Genomic DNA, 19,138 nt, shown 5'->3' with positions numbered 1-19,138 from the left:
CATCTACCTTTCTGTATGCAGGTGACTGTCAGTGTATATGTACAGGGAATGGAAGCATTGTACAGTGGTAAAACCAAATTTTGCTATAATCTGCCTTAGCAAAAATATTTTAGACCGTGTATTTAGTTGATATATCCTCAGAAATGCTCTTGTTGTAGTGGACATCTTGGTGTACTTACAGGCATCATGATGCTACTTATTTTTCTTGTTAAAACACTCAAAGAAGTTACCTGAGAAAAAATCTGTGCCTGGTACAGAAAGTTCCTGGTCATCTGTCTTTTAATAATCCCACATTCATGATGGTATCTGCTAAATAATTTATCTGGAGTCCTGTAGAGGAAAAAGATTAACACATAGCCAAGTGTGGGTAAATGTCCTTAGCTGGAGTCTTTGATTGGTATTTTATGCAGCAAGCCAGGCTATGCCAGGCTGATCACACGTAATCACCTCTGCACTCCAGAATTTCTCTCTCCATTCCTTTTATGGATGGATTTTAAGAGTGAGCAGGAGGTCTCAGCAGAGGGTCAGCTACATATTCGAAACTTAATCCAGGGCCTGTGACACAATCACAGTTCTGCAGGGACATTCCTTATCATGAGGTTGACTTTCACCACAAACCATAGTCTGCAGTTCTTTGCAAAGTTCTTTGTACCAAATACTAATGTAAAGCAGCCCTTCAGTGTTTGTATGGTGTGATGTATTCCAGGATTTCCTGACTCTTAAATTTGTATGACTGATCAAGTCATACAAATGACCTTAGGAGATTTCTTCTGAACAGCCAAGTGTCTTGTTACATTTCCCCTGAGGATTTCTTAGTCTTCAGCATCTTAGATGTTTAAACTTTTGCCTCATTTTCCCCATTAGCTTATCAGTTTTAGAAGTGCATAAAGGCTGTGTCATTTAATATCAGAATGATGTCATTTAGTATACCAACTTTTGGTCATCTGGCATCAGCGTTATTTGAGCTTCATCCTCAAAAGGCCTTGCACGTTTAACTAAACTAAAAAAAAAAAAAAAAAAAGTAGTTCATTACTTTGCACCATGTTTAAAACAATAACATTGATTGTTAGATCCAAAGCTCCTAAGAGTCAATCAAGCGCAGCTTCTGACATGTTTGGGCTTTCCATGCAGTCCTATGAGGTAGGAGCCAGAGTTCAATAATGCCTTCAGTACATCTCATGTGCTTGAAGTCTCTTCTGGTTTGGTCCCTCTTGAATTCTAGCCACCACAGGGGAGATGGTGCACAAGCAGGATGAAGCCCAGCTGATTTTAAATACCAGAGTGGGGAATGAGTTCTGAGCATTTGGAGAAACCCTGCTTTAAAAATACCTGCCATTGGTTTGCACTGAGTGATTATTTCCTGTTTGTGAACCATCATTGAGCTGCTCGAAGAACATCTCTCCTTCACATTATTCTTATATCTTGTTTACATTCTGACATATTTTTCAGAGAGCATAGGAACCAACCAAATTCTCCTTTTTTCACTGTTTCCTCTCCTACCTTCAGGGTAAATTGTAACACTGGTCTTTGTGAACAAGGGTATCAGTGTATGAGGTCCACTTGATTTAGGAGAATAGCAGCCATTGATCAGACAGGATTATTTCTTGGATCATTTTACACACATTCTAGACTTGGGCTTTCTTATTGGACCAAACTGTTGCCTACATTTTTCTTAAATAATAGCCTGGGTGCTATAGCTTTGAACCATATAAATTGTTTGTATAGTGTGATCTGATCCTGAAAAAGAATAGTAACAAAAGCATTCAGCCTATGCTTTTATAGTGTGAATAAAATATTGTATTCATGGCTCTGGAAAAGAACTGTGGTGCTTCTTTTGCTATAATTTCAAATGCATTAGGAATAAAGAAATAAAATCACTGAAGAGGCACAACATTGGAAGAATCAGCCTGCAATACATATACATGCATCATGATCCTTCTTGCTCTTAAGATGCAGTTAATACAAAATACAGAAAGCCTAAAGGAAAAAGAAAGGCTATTGAAAAACAACAACAACAACAAAAATAATCAGTGAGTGAAAACCCACACAACTGTTCCTGACAGCTGCAATTACCTTTGGCCTGCAGCTGGTCATGAGACTGGCAGATACCAGCTGGGCAAAATGTGCCAAGAGACATACAAGAGCAGCCAGACAGAAGTGCTCTGGAGCACCTCTGAAGCATATCTGACAGCCCTGCTCTTCTGTGCCTGCTCAACAAGGAACATGCCTAGTGACTTTCTGCATTATCTCCCATGGCCAAGAAGGGTAGCCTGAATAATCAATTTAAAATCCTTTGAAAGAAGCAACTGATGCTTGGTGTAGACATACTAAATTCCAGGCTGGAGCCAAGCTGGCTGACGTCTCTTTGGTGAGTTCTTGCTTCCATCCTTTCCCATCGTGGTAGAAGTCCCGCTTTATTTAAACTTTTATTAAGTGATGGTAGACCTCACTGTTGTGAGCAAGAACAGCATATAATAGGAAAATACTATTTCTCTATGACAAACTCTCTGTGGCTTTAATTAGCCAATCTATACCACTTCAAGAGAAACTTCTCTGTAATCATATATTTGATATCTTTCTTACTCAGTAAACAAATCCACTTGTATGGTTGAATATTGACTTTCACAGAGAACTCTATCAGGATTCCTGAAGTTATTCCTGAAGTTTAGTTCTGTTGGTGCATTTCCTGTTCTGTACGCTTTAAGAGCCACTTTTAGGATGAACATTTCAGTGATGATAAAGCTTCTGGTTAGTTCCAGCTAGAGACCACATTTGGCATGTTTGACTTTACACGCTGGGGAAAATTAGACTGATTTAAGTTAGCTGGCTCTAAGGAATCCTTTCAAACAGTATAGGAAAGAGTGGTTGCTATTGATGCGTTCTGTGTGTAGCGTCTATTCACAGATCAATTTCTGTGCTGTCTATGTCCTAGAAATGGAAGTCATCTAAACTAGCGAATAAAACAGTGACATCCAATAAATAAATCTCTTTCTGCAAATAATCCATGTTCCATTGAACAGGGAGTAAACAGGTTTCTTTCCATATGACTGGGACTGCTGGCAGTTCTGAATGTCCTACAGAGATTTATAAAGTCTCAAAGGTACGTAACTGGAGTTAGCCATATTAATGCCCTCATTACTCTGGAATGATATACCTGAGCTCAACTTAAAAATAGGCAAATTGCCTGCTCAAGTCTCAGCTATATCCATTTTTGCAAACCAAAAAATATATGTACATTGTGCATTGCAAGACAAAAGTTAGGCTTCATTCAAGACAATTGAAGATAACAGGAAGCTTGAGAGGAATCAAGCCTTCTCAGTGGTCAAAGAACGGTGCAAAAAGGAATCTGGGAAGCAAAGCAGACAAGAACAAACCTTAAAACCAGGAAAGTGCATCTGAGTAAAGTTTCAGTCCCAATAGATTTGTGCTGTGGTTGCAGATCTCTAAGTGAAGACAGATATAGGAAGCCTGGAAACTGAGACTTACATTGTCTTGTATTATTTATGCATACAGAAGTCTTGTATTATTTTCCCAAACCACCAGAGATACAATATATTGTTTTATTAGAAAATCAGCAACATTTTTTCATTCACAGTCATTTCTCTTAGAAAATATCTCTGGGGTATTTTATTACAGACAAATTTGGAGTATGAGAAAATGGTATGTTTATTAAATGTAAGGAAAAAAATCCTTTTCTTTTTTTTTCTTATTAATTTCTCCCCAACCTACTCTAATTTCTTAACCAGCTTAGGCTCCTTACATTTCTTACATTATTATTATTATTTCACTGTGGGTCTAAGTGATTTCACTGATCTCTCTGGAGAATAAATTATTTTCTCAGTAATCCCATGGCCTTCAGTTGAAAAATTGCTCACACGTGTGAATGGAGAATTCAGAATAGGGGTGAGCTTGTGCTATCAATGCTGTAACACAACCCGCTTTAGCTCTTCTGCAATCTGAGATGTGGATCTAGAGAGTACTTGCATTTAAATCTCTCCTCAGCAATCGGTCCCATGTGGCTGACATTGGTAGCCCAGTCCTGACACCACATTTATGTGATTTCTCAAACACTTAGGTGTTTTTTCTTTATGTTCCCTCCCCCCTTTTTTTTTCCTTCATTGTTGTTATTGACAAGTTTGATTCCATTTGTGGTACTTTGTTTTTGCGGGGAGTTCCAACTGGGACTGTACATCACACTTAATGCTGAAAGCTTGAAAGATCTCTTTGGTTTAACACAGAAAGAATATAAAGGGTGTTTAACCGCAAGTCCTCTTGGAATAATTTTTCCAACTACAGTCTTCTCTTCTTTCCATTTATCGGCAGGTTTCTCATGATTTTGCAATCAATTTCAATGAAGACAACCCAGAATGTGCAGGTAACACACCAGAACAGACTAACTGTTGTATTTTCTGCTGTCTGCAAAATGTGTTTGTATTTTTTATTGTATCCCTTGAGTATTGTTCAAAATGTTTGGTTTGTTTTGTTTTGTTTTTAAAGAAAACAGCTTGAAAACCTGACAGATTCCAAGCCCATGGGCTTAGCTTTAGAAACCGTAGCAAGTGCCACGCATTAATGTCCTGAAAAATAAGTCCCATTGAAAGTACACCATGTTGGACAATCAGCATTGCATGTCCCCAAATCACTAGGCATTGCTGAAAACTAAAGCCATGTTTTCTGGGTTCATTCCAGATCTTTGGCTGCAGAAACATAGTTTGCACAGCTAAGAAGGGCAGGACATGCAAAGACAAAGGCACGCTGTGCACCTCTGTAATCAAGTACTCCCTCTGTTTACAGCCAGTTGTTCGGCAAGACCTATAGCAACAGTAGCCTGCTGCCAGTCATCCCAGTGAGATCCAGCACAAGAGTCAGAGAAGCAGCTGAGTACTAGTGTGAAAGCTGTTTTAACACAGTATAAAAGTGGTGTGTTCTAGCAACAGTCACTAATCCTCAGTAGTTAGGAGCCAGATTCTTGTATCAGATTTTGCTTTATGTCTTGTATTTGTGAGGTCTGCAGTGACGATGCTGTTTCTAGAATCTCCTGCCAGGATTCATACATTTTGTAAAAGGTGAGGATAATAGGAAAAAATTCTCTAAATAAGCAAGTAATCTTAGATGAACACATATCTGAGAGTCTTGGCCAGATGATCATTGCTGTCTAAAATACATAGGTTTTTGTTCTTCCTTATTCTTCTGCTATCTTCCAAACACTGAAATGAGTGTTTCAAATTGAACTTCTCATTCAAAGTTTCTAGCTGCTCCTTTCAGCCCTTCTCAGGCTTATTAGTGGTTTTCTTCCTAGTATAGTCAGGAGAATATGTTCAAGATGAGAATTAACATGCTGGGGAATAAAGTGAGGAAGAGAAGAAAGGACAAGCAATTCAATGAAAAGAGACATTAAAAGATTTCAGATTTCACACATTTTAAATGCCAGACCTCTGTGTTTGGTTCAGTGAGCATTCCTGCTTTGTAGATACACTTGGATTGTTGGACTGCTCCAGCCTCTGTAGGTCAGATGCTTGAAATGTAATTGAGCATAAATCCTACAGCTGCTTGGTACATTTGCACAGTTTTTACATTGCTTTTAAGGTTTTTTAAGGAGTTAAAAGAAGCAGAAATTACATGTATGCGTCTAGATGTGTCTGTAAGCCTGTGAGCCAGCTTAAGCTGAGATTTTATTCACACTGATGATGTGGAAATGAGGTGTTGAACAGACCTCATGGTTTTGTCTTGTCCAAGGAAAGAACTCATATTTTAAAATATATTAGCTTGGCTGCTTCTGAACACAGACACGGGCCTGATCTGTTTAAAACATTTGAGTTAATGGTGGTCAGCATTATGTGACAATACGTTTATGCATGTAGTGTATCTTTGTTTCCTGGTCTAAATGCAGAACATTTCTGATCTTCTGCATACCTCAAAAAGGCCCTAGCTGTCCATGCAATGACAACATTTTTAATCCCCCTTTTCTACCTTTCTTGAATCCAAGGCTAATTCTTTTATCAGGCTGACCTTGTTATATAATTATTTGTATTGATTGAATGGTATTTGAAAAGGCTGTCACACTTATATAGTGCCAACAGCAGGCCAGAGGTTGGACAGACAAACCCTCTGCAAGTAAAGGACTTCCTATTCATGCATCCTATGTATGCAAAAGAAGACATATCAGTGGAATTGAGAGAGATTAAAAAAAATAAGAGGAAGGAGCTGCTCTGTGAACTTTGCCTAAGCTTATGTCACTTAGTATTTATTATGCATTTAATCTTTATTTGTTCTTCACATAAGAGTCAGTTATCTGGGAAGTTAATCCATCACCTAAAAGTTTTAGGGCTTTTAGGGCTAAGAATCTGCAGAAGTGGGTTGCAGCGTGGAAGAAGACCAGGCAGGAAATTTTAGAGCATTCATACACACATCTGCAAGATATAAAGGCAATTCTGTGTCCTAAATTATACCATTTAAAATAATGTCCATCTGGATGAAAGCAAGAAAAAGAGACAGACCAGAAAACATGTTGTTTAATCATCTGCTGCAGCTTGCTTATCATCTGCCTGTAACGGATGCTTGATTAGTTCCTACAGCCAGTTGTTCTGTGATGTTTCTCCAATTTTTGTAGATGCTCTCAACTGTATTAGGTGGCACAGGTTGCAGTAACCCCAGCACATCATGTGAAGAGAGGATGCTCTTTGGGGAAAGAGTGGAAGGGAGATAAAATGCCTAGTGACCATGCTATTTAGCTTGTAATATTCAGTATACTTGCCAAAAAAACACACAGAGAAATTGCTGAAGTGTATCTTGCTTCAAGCCAAGAAACAGAGGCTGGATCCAATGTAAAGAGTATGTGTCTGATTTGTTTTTGAGGAATGAAATCCCTTTCTTTGTGGAAGTAGTGAGCTTTCACCAACACACAATAGTGTTAAGTATCACTCTACATTGAAAAGGGATTACATTAAAATGTCAACTCTTTAATGAACAAAGGGGTGATCAAAATAAGGACTGAGTGTTTTGTACTCCAGTTAATCCCTCATATCCTACTTGACTAAGAAAATGTGTATTTTTAATTCTACATGAGGGAAACTTTTTCTGGAGTTTCAATCTCCCACTCCTGTGAATACCCACCAAGACTACTAAAAAGGCTGATGCTCATACCATAGCAAACGGGGACATCCTGTGGTCAGCAGAAACTTCCTTCTGAGTGGTCACGTATGAGCTGGTAAGAGCCCTGCTTGGCTCGGTGAGTAACCCACCCTGTGCATTACAGTCTCTCCCGTAACTGCAGTTTAGGGGAGCACTGCCAAGATAACCTTGAACTCAGTACCCCTAACATTGGGTCCAGTGCAACTGCAGCAGCATAGAGTTCAGCATAGGATAAATATTAAATCAGGGTAATGAGTGGGTTTTGTAGTCCCCAGTAAACCCACCCAGTGTCTGTAGACAAGGCTAGCTCAGTACGCCCATACAAGCTGCAATAACCCTTTGGACTCTATTGTAGATACACCTGTATGTTCAGAAGAAATGCATAGGACTTGGTTGTAAACTGAGAATATTTGATATGAAGATCACTGGGATACGTAAAATATGGATATTCTTACCTTTCCTCTCCTATCACTATTTCCATTCTAGAAAATTCTAGCGTTTATAGTCTTATATTTAGTTTATTTATAGTATTTATAGTATAGTGTGTTTATAGTCGTATTTAGTATTTACTTATTTACATATAGTCTTATATCTAGTATTTATAGTCTTTATTGTCTGAAGAAGAAAGCGATAAATGTGCATGCATTTTACATGCATTCTTCTACACACATATGTATATGTGCATACACTGTATTTCATTAGAGCTATGAAAAGTGGATTCCAATTAAAAATGTAAAGAGACAAATTGTGAGGAATGATGCACGTTGCTTCTATCTAAAATAAAAGTGTCCAAGAAAAGTCAGCCACTAGGTAAGCCACTCACATACTCTGTTGGATTTGGATATATAAGGAAAGTAGATATTTTGAAAAGATATTATACTGAGATTGCACACAAAAAAGATGTTTCTAGAACATGTTGCTTCCTAAGATGCAAGCACTTCCTGACACAAAGCGTGGTAAATCTGTATGGACTGCAGGGAATAAGCTTTATCTCATACTATTTTAATGCATAAGTAAAAAAACACAGTGTATCTTGTCAGCAGCTTAGGGAAGATTTATGAGGCCTTCATGCAAGTCCAGTAAGTACATGTAATGAAGTCCTTAGCAGGTTTAAAATTGGCAGTTAACAAAGGGCCAGTTTTGCAATATGCAATTTAGTCACTGGAATTACCACGGGAAATTTTGTGACATTACATTTTAGCCAATCACAGCTGTAACTAGAGAGTGTTCTTTTGGCTGCAAGCATTGCAATGGAAGAATATGTTTGTAACTATCCATAAAGAAGACTATGTTCTCTACCATTTCATCATAGGAGGTTCGGGTATATCACTGTAAAGTAATTACAGCTCCCTGTGATTTGTTAGTAATGGATCTGCACTCATATATCCTGTAAAAAGGGTTGAGTAAAATCTCATGAGTGAGCCAGTCTCAGTGCAAACTGGCTCAAGATCTTATTGAAGCCATTGCATTCTTCGGCATTCTTTACAAAGCTCTTCAGTCTATTACTTTCTTTCCAACTTTAGACCTCTTAATCCTTTAGGTCTGGTAGGCTGGAAGTTCTGAATGCGGAAGCTAATGTACATCACTTCAAGAAATCCTTCTCCTCAATGACTGAAAATACCAATTCCCATTCTGTGATCTGTCAAGTGTGTCAGCAGAAGTCTGTTCTCACTGGTCTGGCTATATATCTTGAAATGAAAAAGCCGTAAATAGCTAGTTCTCCATCAAAACTTCTTGACTAAAGCTCATTTTTTCTGTAGAGTGGAAAGCATCCTTCTGTTTCTTCCAAGATTTCACAGTTTTTGGTCATGGTTGAGTTCAACCTGTGAGCAATTATGCAAATTTACCCTGAAAAATTGTTTTCCTAGCACAAGGGAGCTAGGTATTTGAAAAGATGTTTGACTTTCTTGACAGCTCTTAAGTTGTAAGTGCAAAGGGTAGATTTGTTGGTAACTACCATGATAAACAGAAATAAATATTTATCTGAAGAGGAGAGAGAAGTGTTGAAGGGTTTCTAATTTGTGTCTACCCTTTTAGCATGAATCAGCAAGTGATCACTTACACCTTGAACTGAGAAGAATGAAACCTATTGCATTGCAAGCTGATACCTGAAAAATAGACATTAAAAACTGCTGGGAAGTATGTTATAATGAATTATATGTTACAAACTAGCTTCAAGGCAGCTAGAAGCAGCTTCTTGGAAATTATCTGAGGTTGTTAGTTCTTGCTAATTGTGTGATATTTACAATTTACTCATTAAGAACCTTCCTTTTATTTATGCTTTAAATAAGCATGATATTGGTGATATGCTCCACATTTATTTGCCTTTTGTGTGGCTTTTCCTGCCAGGAATACAAGGTGTTGTGGAGGCTTATCAGAGCTGTCTTCCAAAGCTGCAGCTGTACGGTCCAACAAACATTGCTCCCATCATCCAGAAGGTGGCAAAATCAGCATCGGAGGAGACCAACACCAAGGAAGCCTCAGTAAGGGCATAATGCTATGTTTGGCTTTTTTCTTGCTTTGTCTCTTGTAGGCCACTACAACAGGGCCTTTCAGTGTATGTGAATCAAGCCTTAACAGTTTTTACTAACTGCCTTCACAGAAGTCAACTTGAGTCTGTGTTGGTAGGAGTAGTGTATCTAACCTTTACCTCTTCGATAGTCACAACTGTGAACTCTTCCCTCACTGTTCTGTTCCCTGCTTTTAGCACTCTTTGACTGTAACACACCCAGGTCTTCACAGAGGAAACACAAATGGCAGGACTAGAGTTAATTTAGGGGTCAAGCCCTAGCAGTGTTGATTATACCAGTAGAGGAGTTTGAATGTTTCCCTACACAGACATTTTCAAGTATCTTGCAGAGGCTGTATTAAAACTTTGTTGTTGTTGTTCAGCTGGGGCTTTTTCTAACCATTCCTCTGAAAACAGCAGTTTTCAATTTACTATTACTGACGTAGTATTATGTGCCTGCAGAAAATCAGGAGACAAGTCTGCTAGTCTGCATCTGATATAAACACCATGCTAGATTTCTTGGGCTATAAGATTTAAACATAGATGATGTTTTTAATGTACACCTTTGTAATGCATTAGGCTTACTTTTCTCCTGCCTTCCAGACAAATGTGAGAAAGGAAGAATGAGAGAAAGGGAGAAAGTACGTGAGTGAGTAGGTTTGAGACATTTACGATCGTAGAGCAGTGCTGTGGTAGTCAAGGATGTAAGAGACAACTCGTATACTGTAGCGAGAAGAATGATTATGTATAGGAACAGAACAGAGCTGCACATGGACGTGCATCTCATCATCAAGTCTGGAGCTTTCCCTAAGCTTTCTTCATGTAGTAAGCTTTTTTTTATTTTTTTCTCTTTTCTCTTTTCTCTTTTCTTTTCTTTTCTTTTCTTTTCTTTTCTTTTCTTTTCTTTTCTTTTCTTTTCTTTTCTTTTCTTTTCTTTTCTTTTCTTTTCTTTTCTTTTCTTTTCTTTTCTTTTCTTTTCAAGTCCTGTTAAGGCAGAAGTTCTGAAGTTCCCAGACTATTCTGTTCATGAATCTGGGCTTGTGATTGTCACTTCATTACAATTTACGGTATATTGTTACTATTTAGGGTCTCATTCCTACATTGGGGAATTGCTATATTTGTATTTTCATACCTACTTAATCTTGAGGTGGCTCACTCTGTTCCCAGTGCTGTCTCTGAACTATTATGTCACATCGAATAAATTGCTTCATTTTCCTAAACCTAAGCTTCCCCACTTTCTGTTTATTTGAAGATCAAATTAGTTTATATCACAATTCTTCAAGGTAAAGCTATCTTGCCTAATGTTTTGTTTTACTTACGGCAGAAGACAATGAACAGAACTCTGTGTGAGTTTATATAGCTGCATATAAATAAACTGTAATGATGCTTTGTGTGTTGGTATTGCTCATGCAGAGTGACCAAATTCTATGACCTGTACATTTTTCTTATTAATGTACATTTGTTAAATGACTCCAGCTGCCTAGCTGTTCATAAAGGACCCAAGTGAGAGTTACTTTTCCCCATTAGTGAGTGAAGATGTAATAGCCCATTTGATTCTAGTCCGGTGAGCCTTGGAGTATTGGGAAAGAAATGACAGGCGCAGAAAATTGCTTGCTCTTCTTTAGAGAATGAGAAAACCTCTCTTAAGGGCTCCATATAAAGTGTTTGAAAATGGATATATTCCTTCCTGAACGTGACCTTCCTCTCCTCAGGGATCCCATTGCTCTACAGAATACAGTAGACCTGCCACGGTGGGCGCTTCTCCCACAGGCACCAGTGGGTCACCCTCCAGTTTGCAGATGGCTGCACCCATCCCACTTGCCTGTTAGCAAAGCTCCTCTGCAAAGTGCTGTCATAACCTCCCTGACAGCTCTGCTACAAGCTTGTAACGCTTCAATACCCCATTCCTCCCTGCGTCCCACTGGTTCCCAAGGGGAAAAAATGTAATCAGAAACTGTCAGCAGAAGTGATTGTGCAGCAGATGGAAAATAGGACTAGTAAGGATCTCAGGTCTATTCCAGACTTCCGAGCCAAAGTCCTAACTCTTCCTGCCCTAGCAGCTAGAATCCCCCTTTTCTGCACTGTGCATCTCTTGGCTCCCTCCAGCTCCTGGAACTGATGTGAACTACAGCCAAACTGCAGCAGAGGAGAAATCAGTAGCTGAGGAGGTTTACATGGCAAGTGCACTTAACACTTGAGTCATTGTAATCACTCTTTTCTATTTAAAAAAGTCTGTGTTTGACAGTTATCAGAAACACTTTTATACACGAAAAAGGCAGGCAGCTTTGGAAGATTAACTAATGGTATGATTTTTACTTCTCATCCAACAACTTCAGCAATATTTCATCTTGCTGATTCTGACGGATGGCGTCATCACAGACATGGCTGACACCAGAGAGGCTATTGTCCACGCCTCTCACCTTCCCATGTCAGTCATCATCGTCGGGGTGGGGAACGCCGATTTTAGTGACATGCAGATGCTGGATGGCGATGATGGGATCCTGAGGTCTCCCAAGGGCGAGCCTGTGCTTCGAGACATTGTCCAGTTTGTGCCATTTAGGAACTTCAAACATGTAAGCTGACTTTTCCATCCATTCTGCTGTGTATACATATAGTGAATGATCCCTGGGGCTGGGCCTAACTTTGGATGAAAATGGAGTGTTCAGTAAGTCAATAGCATTATTGTGCCAGAAATGGGGAAAAAGAAATACAGAATGAAATGTGCTCTATCAGTGAGATGGTGAAGGTGGGGAAGGAAGAGATGGGGGAAAAGTGTAGTGCAGACCTCCATTTTCTCTCTGATTTTAGTTTGATTTCCCTGACTTGTTTTTCCTGATGTCTCTTTTCCATTCTCTTTTCATCTGTTCTGTTAGGGCTATTGTATTCCATTTCCATACATGTACACTGTCCCTTCATTTCCACAGAGACCTGAAATGGTTGTGAATTTGTACTCACAGTGTTCCCCAGGAGGCTGTTTCCTTATTGAAATTCAGATCCCTAAGTCCTCAAAGACAGAACTATCCACCCAGAGCATCCTGGTTTCCTCCACACCTTGCCCCAAATTCTGCACAAGAACACAGTCAAGAAAGTGGTGATACTAAAAGTTTCCCTGTGCCTTCAGCCAGCTGTTCCTGTGTGAGCCCAACATGGTATAGGAGACACTCTGGAGGAGGAGAAGTGACAGACCAGCACTAACTTGTCAAATCTGAAATAATCCTTTGGCCATGTACTTTTCTTCTCAGTCACCTGCCCTACATTGCAGCATCTGTCCCAGGGACTTTTTCAGCAGCCAGGTACAGACAATATTCACCCATAGAAGCTTTCCCACACACAGCGTGGTTTTTCAGGGTCCTTTTCCTCTATATGGAGATGTGGAATGGCCATTGTGTTCCTTTACAATGCTGATCCCATCCTTTTCCCTCTGTTTTTCCATCTTTCTCTGCCCTTCTTTCCCTCATTCCTTCCTTTATATTCAACTGTTTTTCATTACTGTGTTTTACTCACCCTGGTTGTGTAGGAAGAATATCCTAAGTATTGGATTTGAAAATTCTTTTACCCCACAGAGTAACTGACTCATTTTCATCGTGAGAGTGCCCTTCCCAAACTGTTCTCATTCCCTACTGATCGTTAGCTCTGGATTTGTCACACAGAAGTTTTCAATTCTGGGTTGGTTTTGGTCTGCATATGGGTTTGCAGTGCTTACATTTCTTTATTTTTTTCTGGACTTTTTGTTACCACATGACATTATTTTTTTCTTTTTGCCACTTCCAAAACTTCACCTTATTTTCCTCTTCTCAAGTGTTGTTCTTTCTTCTCTCTTCAAAATAAATTTTGTCATATTTGTCATAGATCTAGACACCCTTCTTATTTTCACAAACTCTACTGAGGTATAAGAGAAAGAGACTTGTTCCTCCTTTCCCTCACCTTTATGTAAAGAATGGATCCTCGTATGATGTAAAACTCACCTTGTGCTATTAGATCAGTGGTACCACACCAAATGGCTGTGGAGTTGCTTCCCAATTGTAGATACATACATTTCTGTGTTGACAGTGCTGCTCAGTCACCTAGTAAGTATCTGCTGGAACAAAGTATGAGCATGGCCTGCTCATAGCTCATGATCCTCCTTCATCGGATAATCACAAGTGTGTAGTGCTGCACTGTAGTCTACGGCAGAAGTGTCAAAAGGCAAGTTATTTATAAACCAGTGCTAGACCTGCCTTCAATTAGTTGAAAAATATGTTTCTGCAAGGAACTGGCAAAGCCAGCTGCATTTGTTATTTTTGGTTTTGCTTTGTGACTTTATTACAAAGTTGAAATCATCCTTGATTGAATAGGTTAACACTGACAGTTCCAGTTCTCTTGGGGCGCTGAATATATTGTGCCTATGTTGTTAACTTGCAAGTGATTCTACGTGTGGTTTTAATAGCAAGCATTGGTCAAATGAAAAGTATGTCTTATTTTAAGCTGGTTTAGATTAACTACCCCAGTATTGAGAGAGGGTAGCAATCTTAAAAAATTATTGCTCTTATTAAATAGAGATATTTTACTCCCCCTTTGTCTCAGTAATGGAGATAATACAGATTTAAAGATGGATAATGTGTATGGTATATCGCAAAAGACAATATATCTTATGCAACTTGATATTTAGTCTGTTTATTGTGATCTTCCAGCATTTCAATAAATGTCAGTGAAATGGATGAGTGCCCATAACAACAGCCACTTCTGGTTGAATTTCTTTGTTGTGGAAGTATCCCAAATAATACCTCTCTGAACAAAGTGACATTCACAGCTATCTTGCGTACTTATCCTCAGCACAAACAAAAGGCTATGTCTTTTCTACCAACTAGTGAAATAATTTTTCATGGTAGAAATGAGTATGATGTTTTGATTCAAATTTATTTTTTCTCACGGAAAAATGCAGATTTAACCCCAAGTTTGGGGGGGTTTTGTCAGATTGGTTTTGATCACATACAAGAACTACCATAAAACAGAATATTGCATTTGACAGCTTTAAGTAAAAGATATATTTGGTTAAAAGTCACATCCCTTTTGTAAATTTTGTCAATTTTGTACCTTGTGTTTATTTTTGCTACTTGGGATGTTCAGCTATTGAGTAGAAAAAAAAAGTTGAAAGATCTCATTAGAAAGACTACAAGTCAAGTTGTATAGGGTTTATAGATTTTTCTGCTAAATCAAGTATTTATTTACGCCTAAATCCATATTGCCTCTACTATTGACGGAAGGAGGGATGTTATGTGTGAGCAATTTTATTTGTTTTGCTGGAATAGTAAACCAGAATTCATTTGGAGTCAACCCAAACAATATTTTTTTCATTACTTCAATTCTTATGTCAGTCTGCAACTGAAAAGCTCATATCTGTTGAAAGAGATCAGAAATAATATATCCAAAAGCTGCCCCTCTGAGAAGATCAAAACGAGGGGAAAGGATGTTCTAAAAAATAACCTGTAGACCGAATACCTGTTATTTTGTAAGATTGACTTCAGGGAAGGTTCTGATCCTCCACAGCACTCATACAGGTATTTAACTCAGACAGTTACAAATAATAACATACTTTAAACTTCAGACCCACTTCAGTGTTTTACTGGCTCAAGACCCAAGACAGAGAGAGTTTTATTATTCGGGTTTAATCTTCTCATACATGATGTAGTGTATCAGGAGTACTTCAGTAAAGCTTTAGTAATTGTATTGATTCTTAGCAAATCTGTAGTTGCAGAGGCTTGAAAAATGAAGGTAACCGTTACTGTTTAAAATAATTGTCCCATATCATATTAGGTGATATGTGCATTTCACTATATGGGAACATAAAAAGAAAGGGAAAATATTTTCTCTGAACCCAAATGAGTTTCTTCTCTCTATAATTATCACCACCGTGAGCATCCTTCACTTGAAACTATAGAACAGTGATGCTCACAAATACTGAAATGTAGATGAAGAAAACCACCTGTCTCAATTAATTCACAGTTTTATTTTAAGAGGTGATTCTTTTTGCCCTTAAAATTTATTTTTACTGTGCACAATTGTGATGCAGCAAGTAGATTGTATTGCACTCTGCATTGTGTTTAATTATAAAGCCTAACAACTGTGACTTAATAACACCTCACAAATGAGTGTGGAAAGCATAGTTCTTCACCACTGCAAGAGGCAATGTTTTGCACTATTCACTGTAATTAAAGATTAAGCATGGTGAAGCTATAGAACTGAATCAACAGTCATTTGTAATATATACCAATTATCGTGATAGGGGATTATTTTCCTGCTGCTAGGTCATCCGATTGTTGTGTATTAGCCATCAGTTGAGAGCTATTCATCTTGAGGTGTTTATTGCTAGGATGCTCTTCAAGCATAGCATTTAAACAGTGACAAAAACATTACAGCAAAACATTCACCAGTGAAGGTAACTCTTGGGTAGCACTGCTGAACTGAGACTGGTTTTTAGCTCAGAAGGTATTGGTCCAATTCTTACCTACACAAATGCTGCTTTGCACCATCTGGTCTAGAAATGAGAGTGCTTTACCACAAAAAAAAAAAGTACACACAGTAAAGGTTGCCCAAACTGTTAGACAGGAAATCACCCTTAACCCCATTTTGGTGATGCTCCCTACTAAAAAGATCCCCAGGACCAAGAGACATCATGGGCATCGTGAAACATTGTAATGCAACAGTTGTCCATTTTCAAACCGAAGTGCTGAGGCAAGCCAGTAACCCCAGGCAACCGCGTGTGGAGCCACAGGTAGCCTCTTAGCCTGCAGGCACAATAAACAAGATAGTTTAAACCTCAGTGTAAGGCTTTTTACTTCACCTGCACAATGGGTGAGAAGTGCGTACCCAGGTGCTCCTGTAGCTCAGCTGACTCCTTAGATGGCAGTAATTCAGCTGCACATTTGAGCCCTTACAGAGTCAGTTCTGAAGTGCTGGTCCAGGAAGGTTGGATGTGGCATCAGAAGAGAGAGGCAGCGCTGCAAGGATGATGCAGAGATGAGTGATGGCCCAATGTTCAGACATGTGGACTACACACATGATCACTGATGGACTGCACACATGACACTGGTGGCAAGTGCCCCCGCCCAGCATTTTTAAATATAGAGCAAGGTTTCCTGATTGCTAGGGTTTGTGTGTGCAGTGATGGCCCAGGATTCTTCTTTCCCCACTCCCTGTTTTCACCCTTTTCGCAAGGTTGTATTTCTAGTAAAATGGCACAAAGGCAAGTTAAGGTATATAAGCTTTGCCACGCTTGGGAGGGAGATTAAAAAAGCCAGGAATTCTCAGTGGTAACGTAGAAATGGGTTATTTGCCCGACTCCAAGGAGTATTTTCTGCTGATTTCAATGAGGAGAGGTTTAGGCAAGAACAGGGCAACTGTGAAAAAACATGCATTTCACTTTGAAGAATTAAAATAAATGGGTTCTGTTGCTGTGTAACACCTGGGAACTATTGCTGTGCTGTCGCACAAAGTACGGGTTCTGCTTTGCCAGTTTGTTTATGCAGAAATGTTCCGGACTTTTGCCTACTCAAATATTTCCTCACTCTGGAAATACTGGTTCGTTTTTTTTTCGTTGCTAATCACATATGTGACTCAAAGTACCAAAATACAAAAGACAAAAATAATTGTATTTCTAATTTTGCTAGCATTGTCTTTGTATTTGTAGTACTGTAACATTTGATAGCAGAATTTATAATACTCCATGGGCTTTCTGCACCTGTGGCTTAGCATGCGTATGAAATGTTTACCATTTACATCCTATGTAAGACTAATTGTAAGACTCTGAAACAATAAGGATCCAAGCCCATGAAAGAAAGCAGGGCAATAAGTCATAGAATCATAGAATCGTAGAATATCCCGAGTTGGAAGGGACCCATAAGGATCATCAAGTCCAACTCCTGGCACCGCGCAGGTCTGCCCAAAAGTTTAGACCATGTGACTAAGTGCACAGTCCAATCGCTTCTTAAATTCAGACTGGCTTGGTGCAGTGACTACTTCCCTGGGGAGCCTGTTCCAGTGTGCGACCACCCTCTCGGTGAAGAACCTCTTCCTGATGTCCAGCCTAAACTTCCCCTGCCTCAGCTTAACACCGTTCCCACAGGTCCTATCGCTGGTGATTACGGAGAATAGGTCACCTGCCTCTCCACTCCCCCTCGCGAGGAAGTTGTAGACTGCGATGAGGTCCCCCCTCAGCCTCCTCTTCTCCAGGCTGAACAGGCCCAGTGACCTCAGCCACTCCTCACATGGCTTCCCCTCTAGGCCCTTCACCATCTTCATCGCCCTCCTCTGGACACTCACCAACAGTTTAATGTCCTTTTTGTACTGTGGTGCCCAGAACTGCACACAGTACTCGAGGTGAGGCCGCACCAAGTCAGTCAATACAACTTTGTGACATGCTAGTTTTGAATCCTGGCTGAAAATATTACATACAGAAAGAAGGAAAGTGTTCATTAGTGTGGGAAGAAGGACTTGGTGATCCAGCCACAGGCCAAGGAGTTCCCGTGCATCAGTTGAGCTGCACTGTGTGATCCATGTGTGTTGTACCTGGAGATAAACATGACAGTTTAAGCATGTGCATTTTTCCTGTGTTTTTGTGGTGGGCTCAGGGGGAGCACAGTCAGGTAGGCTGGCTCAGGGGACCTGGAATCATCTCTAACCCAAATTTCTAGAAACAAGCAAATCCAAGACACAGGGCAGAAGGGTGGTGTTTTGGGGCTGCATGGAAGAACAGGGCTCCAGTTCTATCACTGATGGGTACAGGGTCTGAAGAAAATCCCTGCGGCACGTGCAGGTTAATGGTTGCCCATAAAACATCCACAGGCCCCACTGAAGCATTGTCAGGGTGTGTGTGAGGCAGCAACTGTCATTGTCAACAGAGGGCACAGTTTCTCATGTGGCCAAGGGGTAGTGCTCCTCCCCACCTGGAGCAAAAGCCACTGGCCATCTTTGCATCTCAGGGCCATCGGTTCTTAAAGGAGCTGCCTCTGGTTGACACCCACCATTTATACATTGTATGAAGAGATTTAAAACCTCCATAAAGCGTAGGCATGAAACCTTTTCTTGACAGTGATTTAATTTCAATGCAAACAAAATATTTTTATTTACATTAAAAACTTCCCCAGGCATTAAAACAGCATGCCAGAACTTGGAAAGCAGAGTGGTGACGAAGGCCTCCCTTTTACCTATGTTCAACATGAAGTTGTGCAGGGTCCCTCACTGAGTACTGATGAAGGAAGTCTTTGCAGACTATCACATCATGATATGGTGCTCTCTCAGAGTGCAGAGAAGTTTGGGACAACAGTTGCCCTAGCTGTGAACTTAGAAGAGTCCAAATTGTGTCTGAAATACATGCAGAGCACTTTTGGCTTTAATGTACTTTGGGCAGCTACAGGTACATGCCCCGACTGGCCTACAAAATGAGTTTCCAGCAATAGTGCCACTCGCTTTGAGTCTTTTTTGCCTTCCATTTCTGTACCATACTTCTTGCCTTTATCTTGT

At 39.7% G+C, this 19,138-nt stretch overlaps 1 protein-coding gene across 4 annotated transcripts in view; it reads left to right on the top strand.

Moving 5' to 3' along the window:
• CPNE4 (copine 4) overlaps positions 1–19,138 on the top strand; it is a 244,816-nt gene that overhangs the window by 225,397 nt on the left and 281 nt on the right. For 3 of the 4 annotated variants that reach the window (XM_040548436.1, XM_040548435.1, XM_040548437.1), the window contains exons 13-15: positions 4,324–4,375; positions 9,481–9,614; positions 11,977–12,213. In XM_040548436.1, coding sequence (XP_040404370.1) covers positions 4,324–4,375; positions 9,481–9,614; positions 11,977–12,213 — 423 coding nt within the window. The remainder of the gene's footprint in view (positions 1–4,323; positions 4,376–9,480; positions 9,615–11,976; positions 12,214–19,138) is intronic. The other variant, XM_040548438.1, reaches the window with a different exon arrangement.

The sequence above is a fragment of the Cygnus olor genome, chromosome 2, assembly GCF_009769625.2.
Source record: "Cygnus olor isolate bCygOlo1 chromosome 2, bCygOlo1.pri.v2, whole genome shotgun sequence".
Taxonomy (NCBI): Eukaryota; Metazoa; Chordata; class Aves; order Anseriformes; family Anatidae; genus Cygnus; species Cygnus olor.
This window is presented reverse-complemented; position numbering and strand designations above follow the sequence as displayed.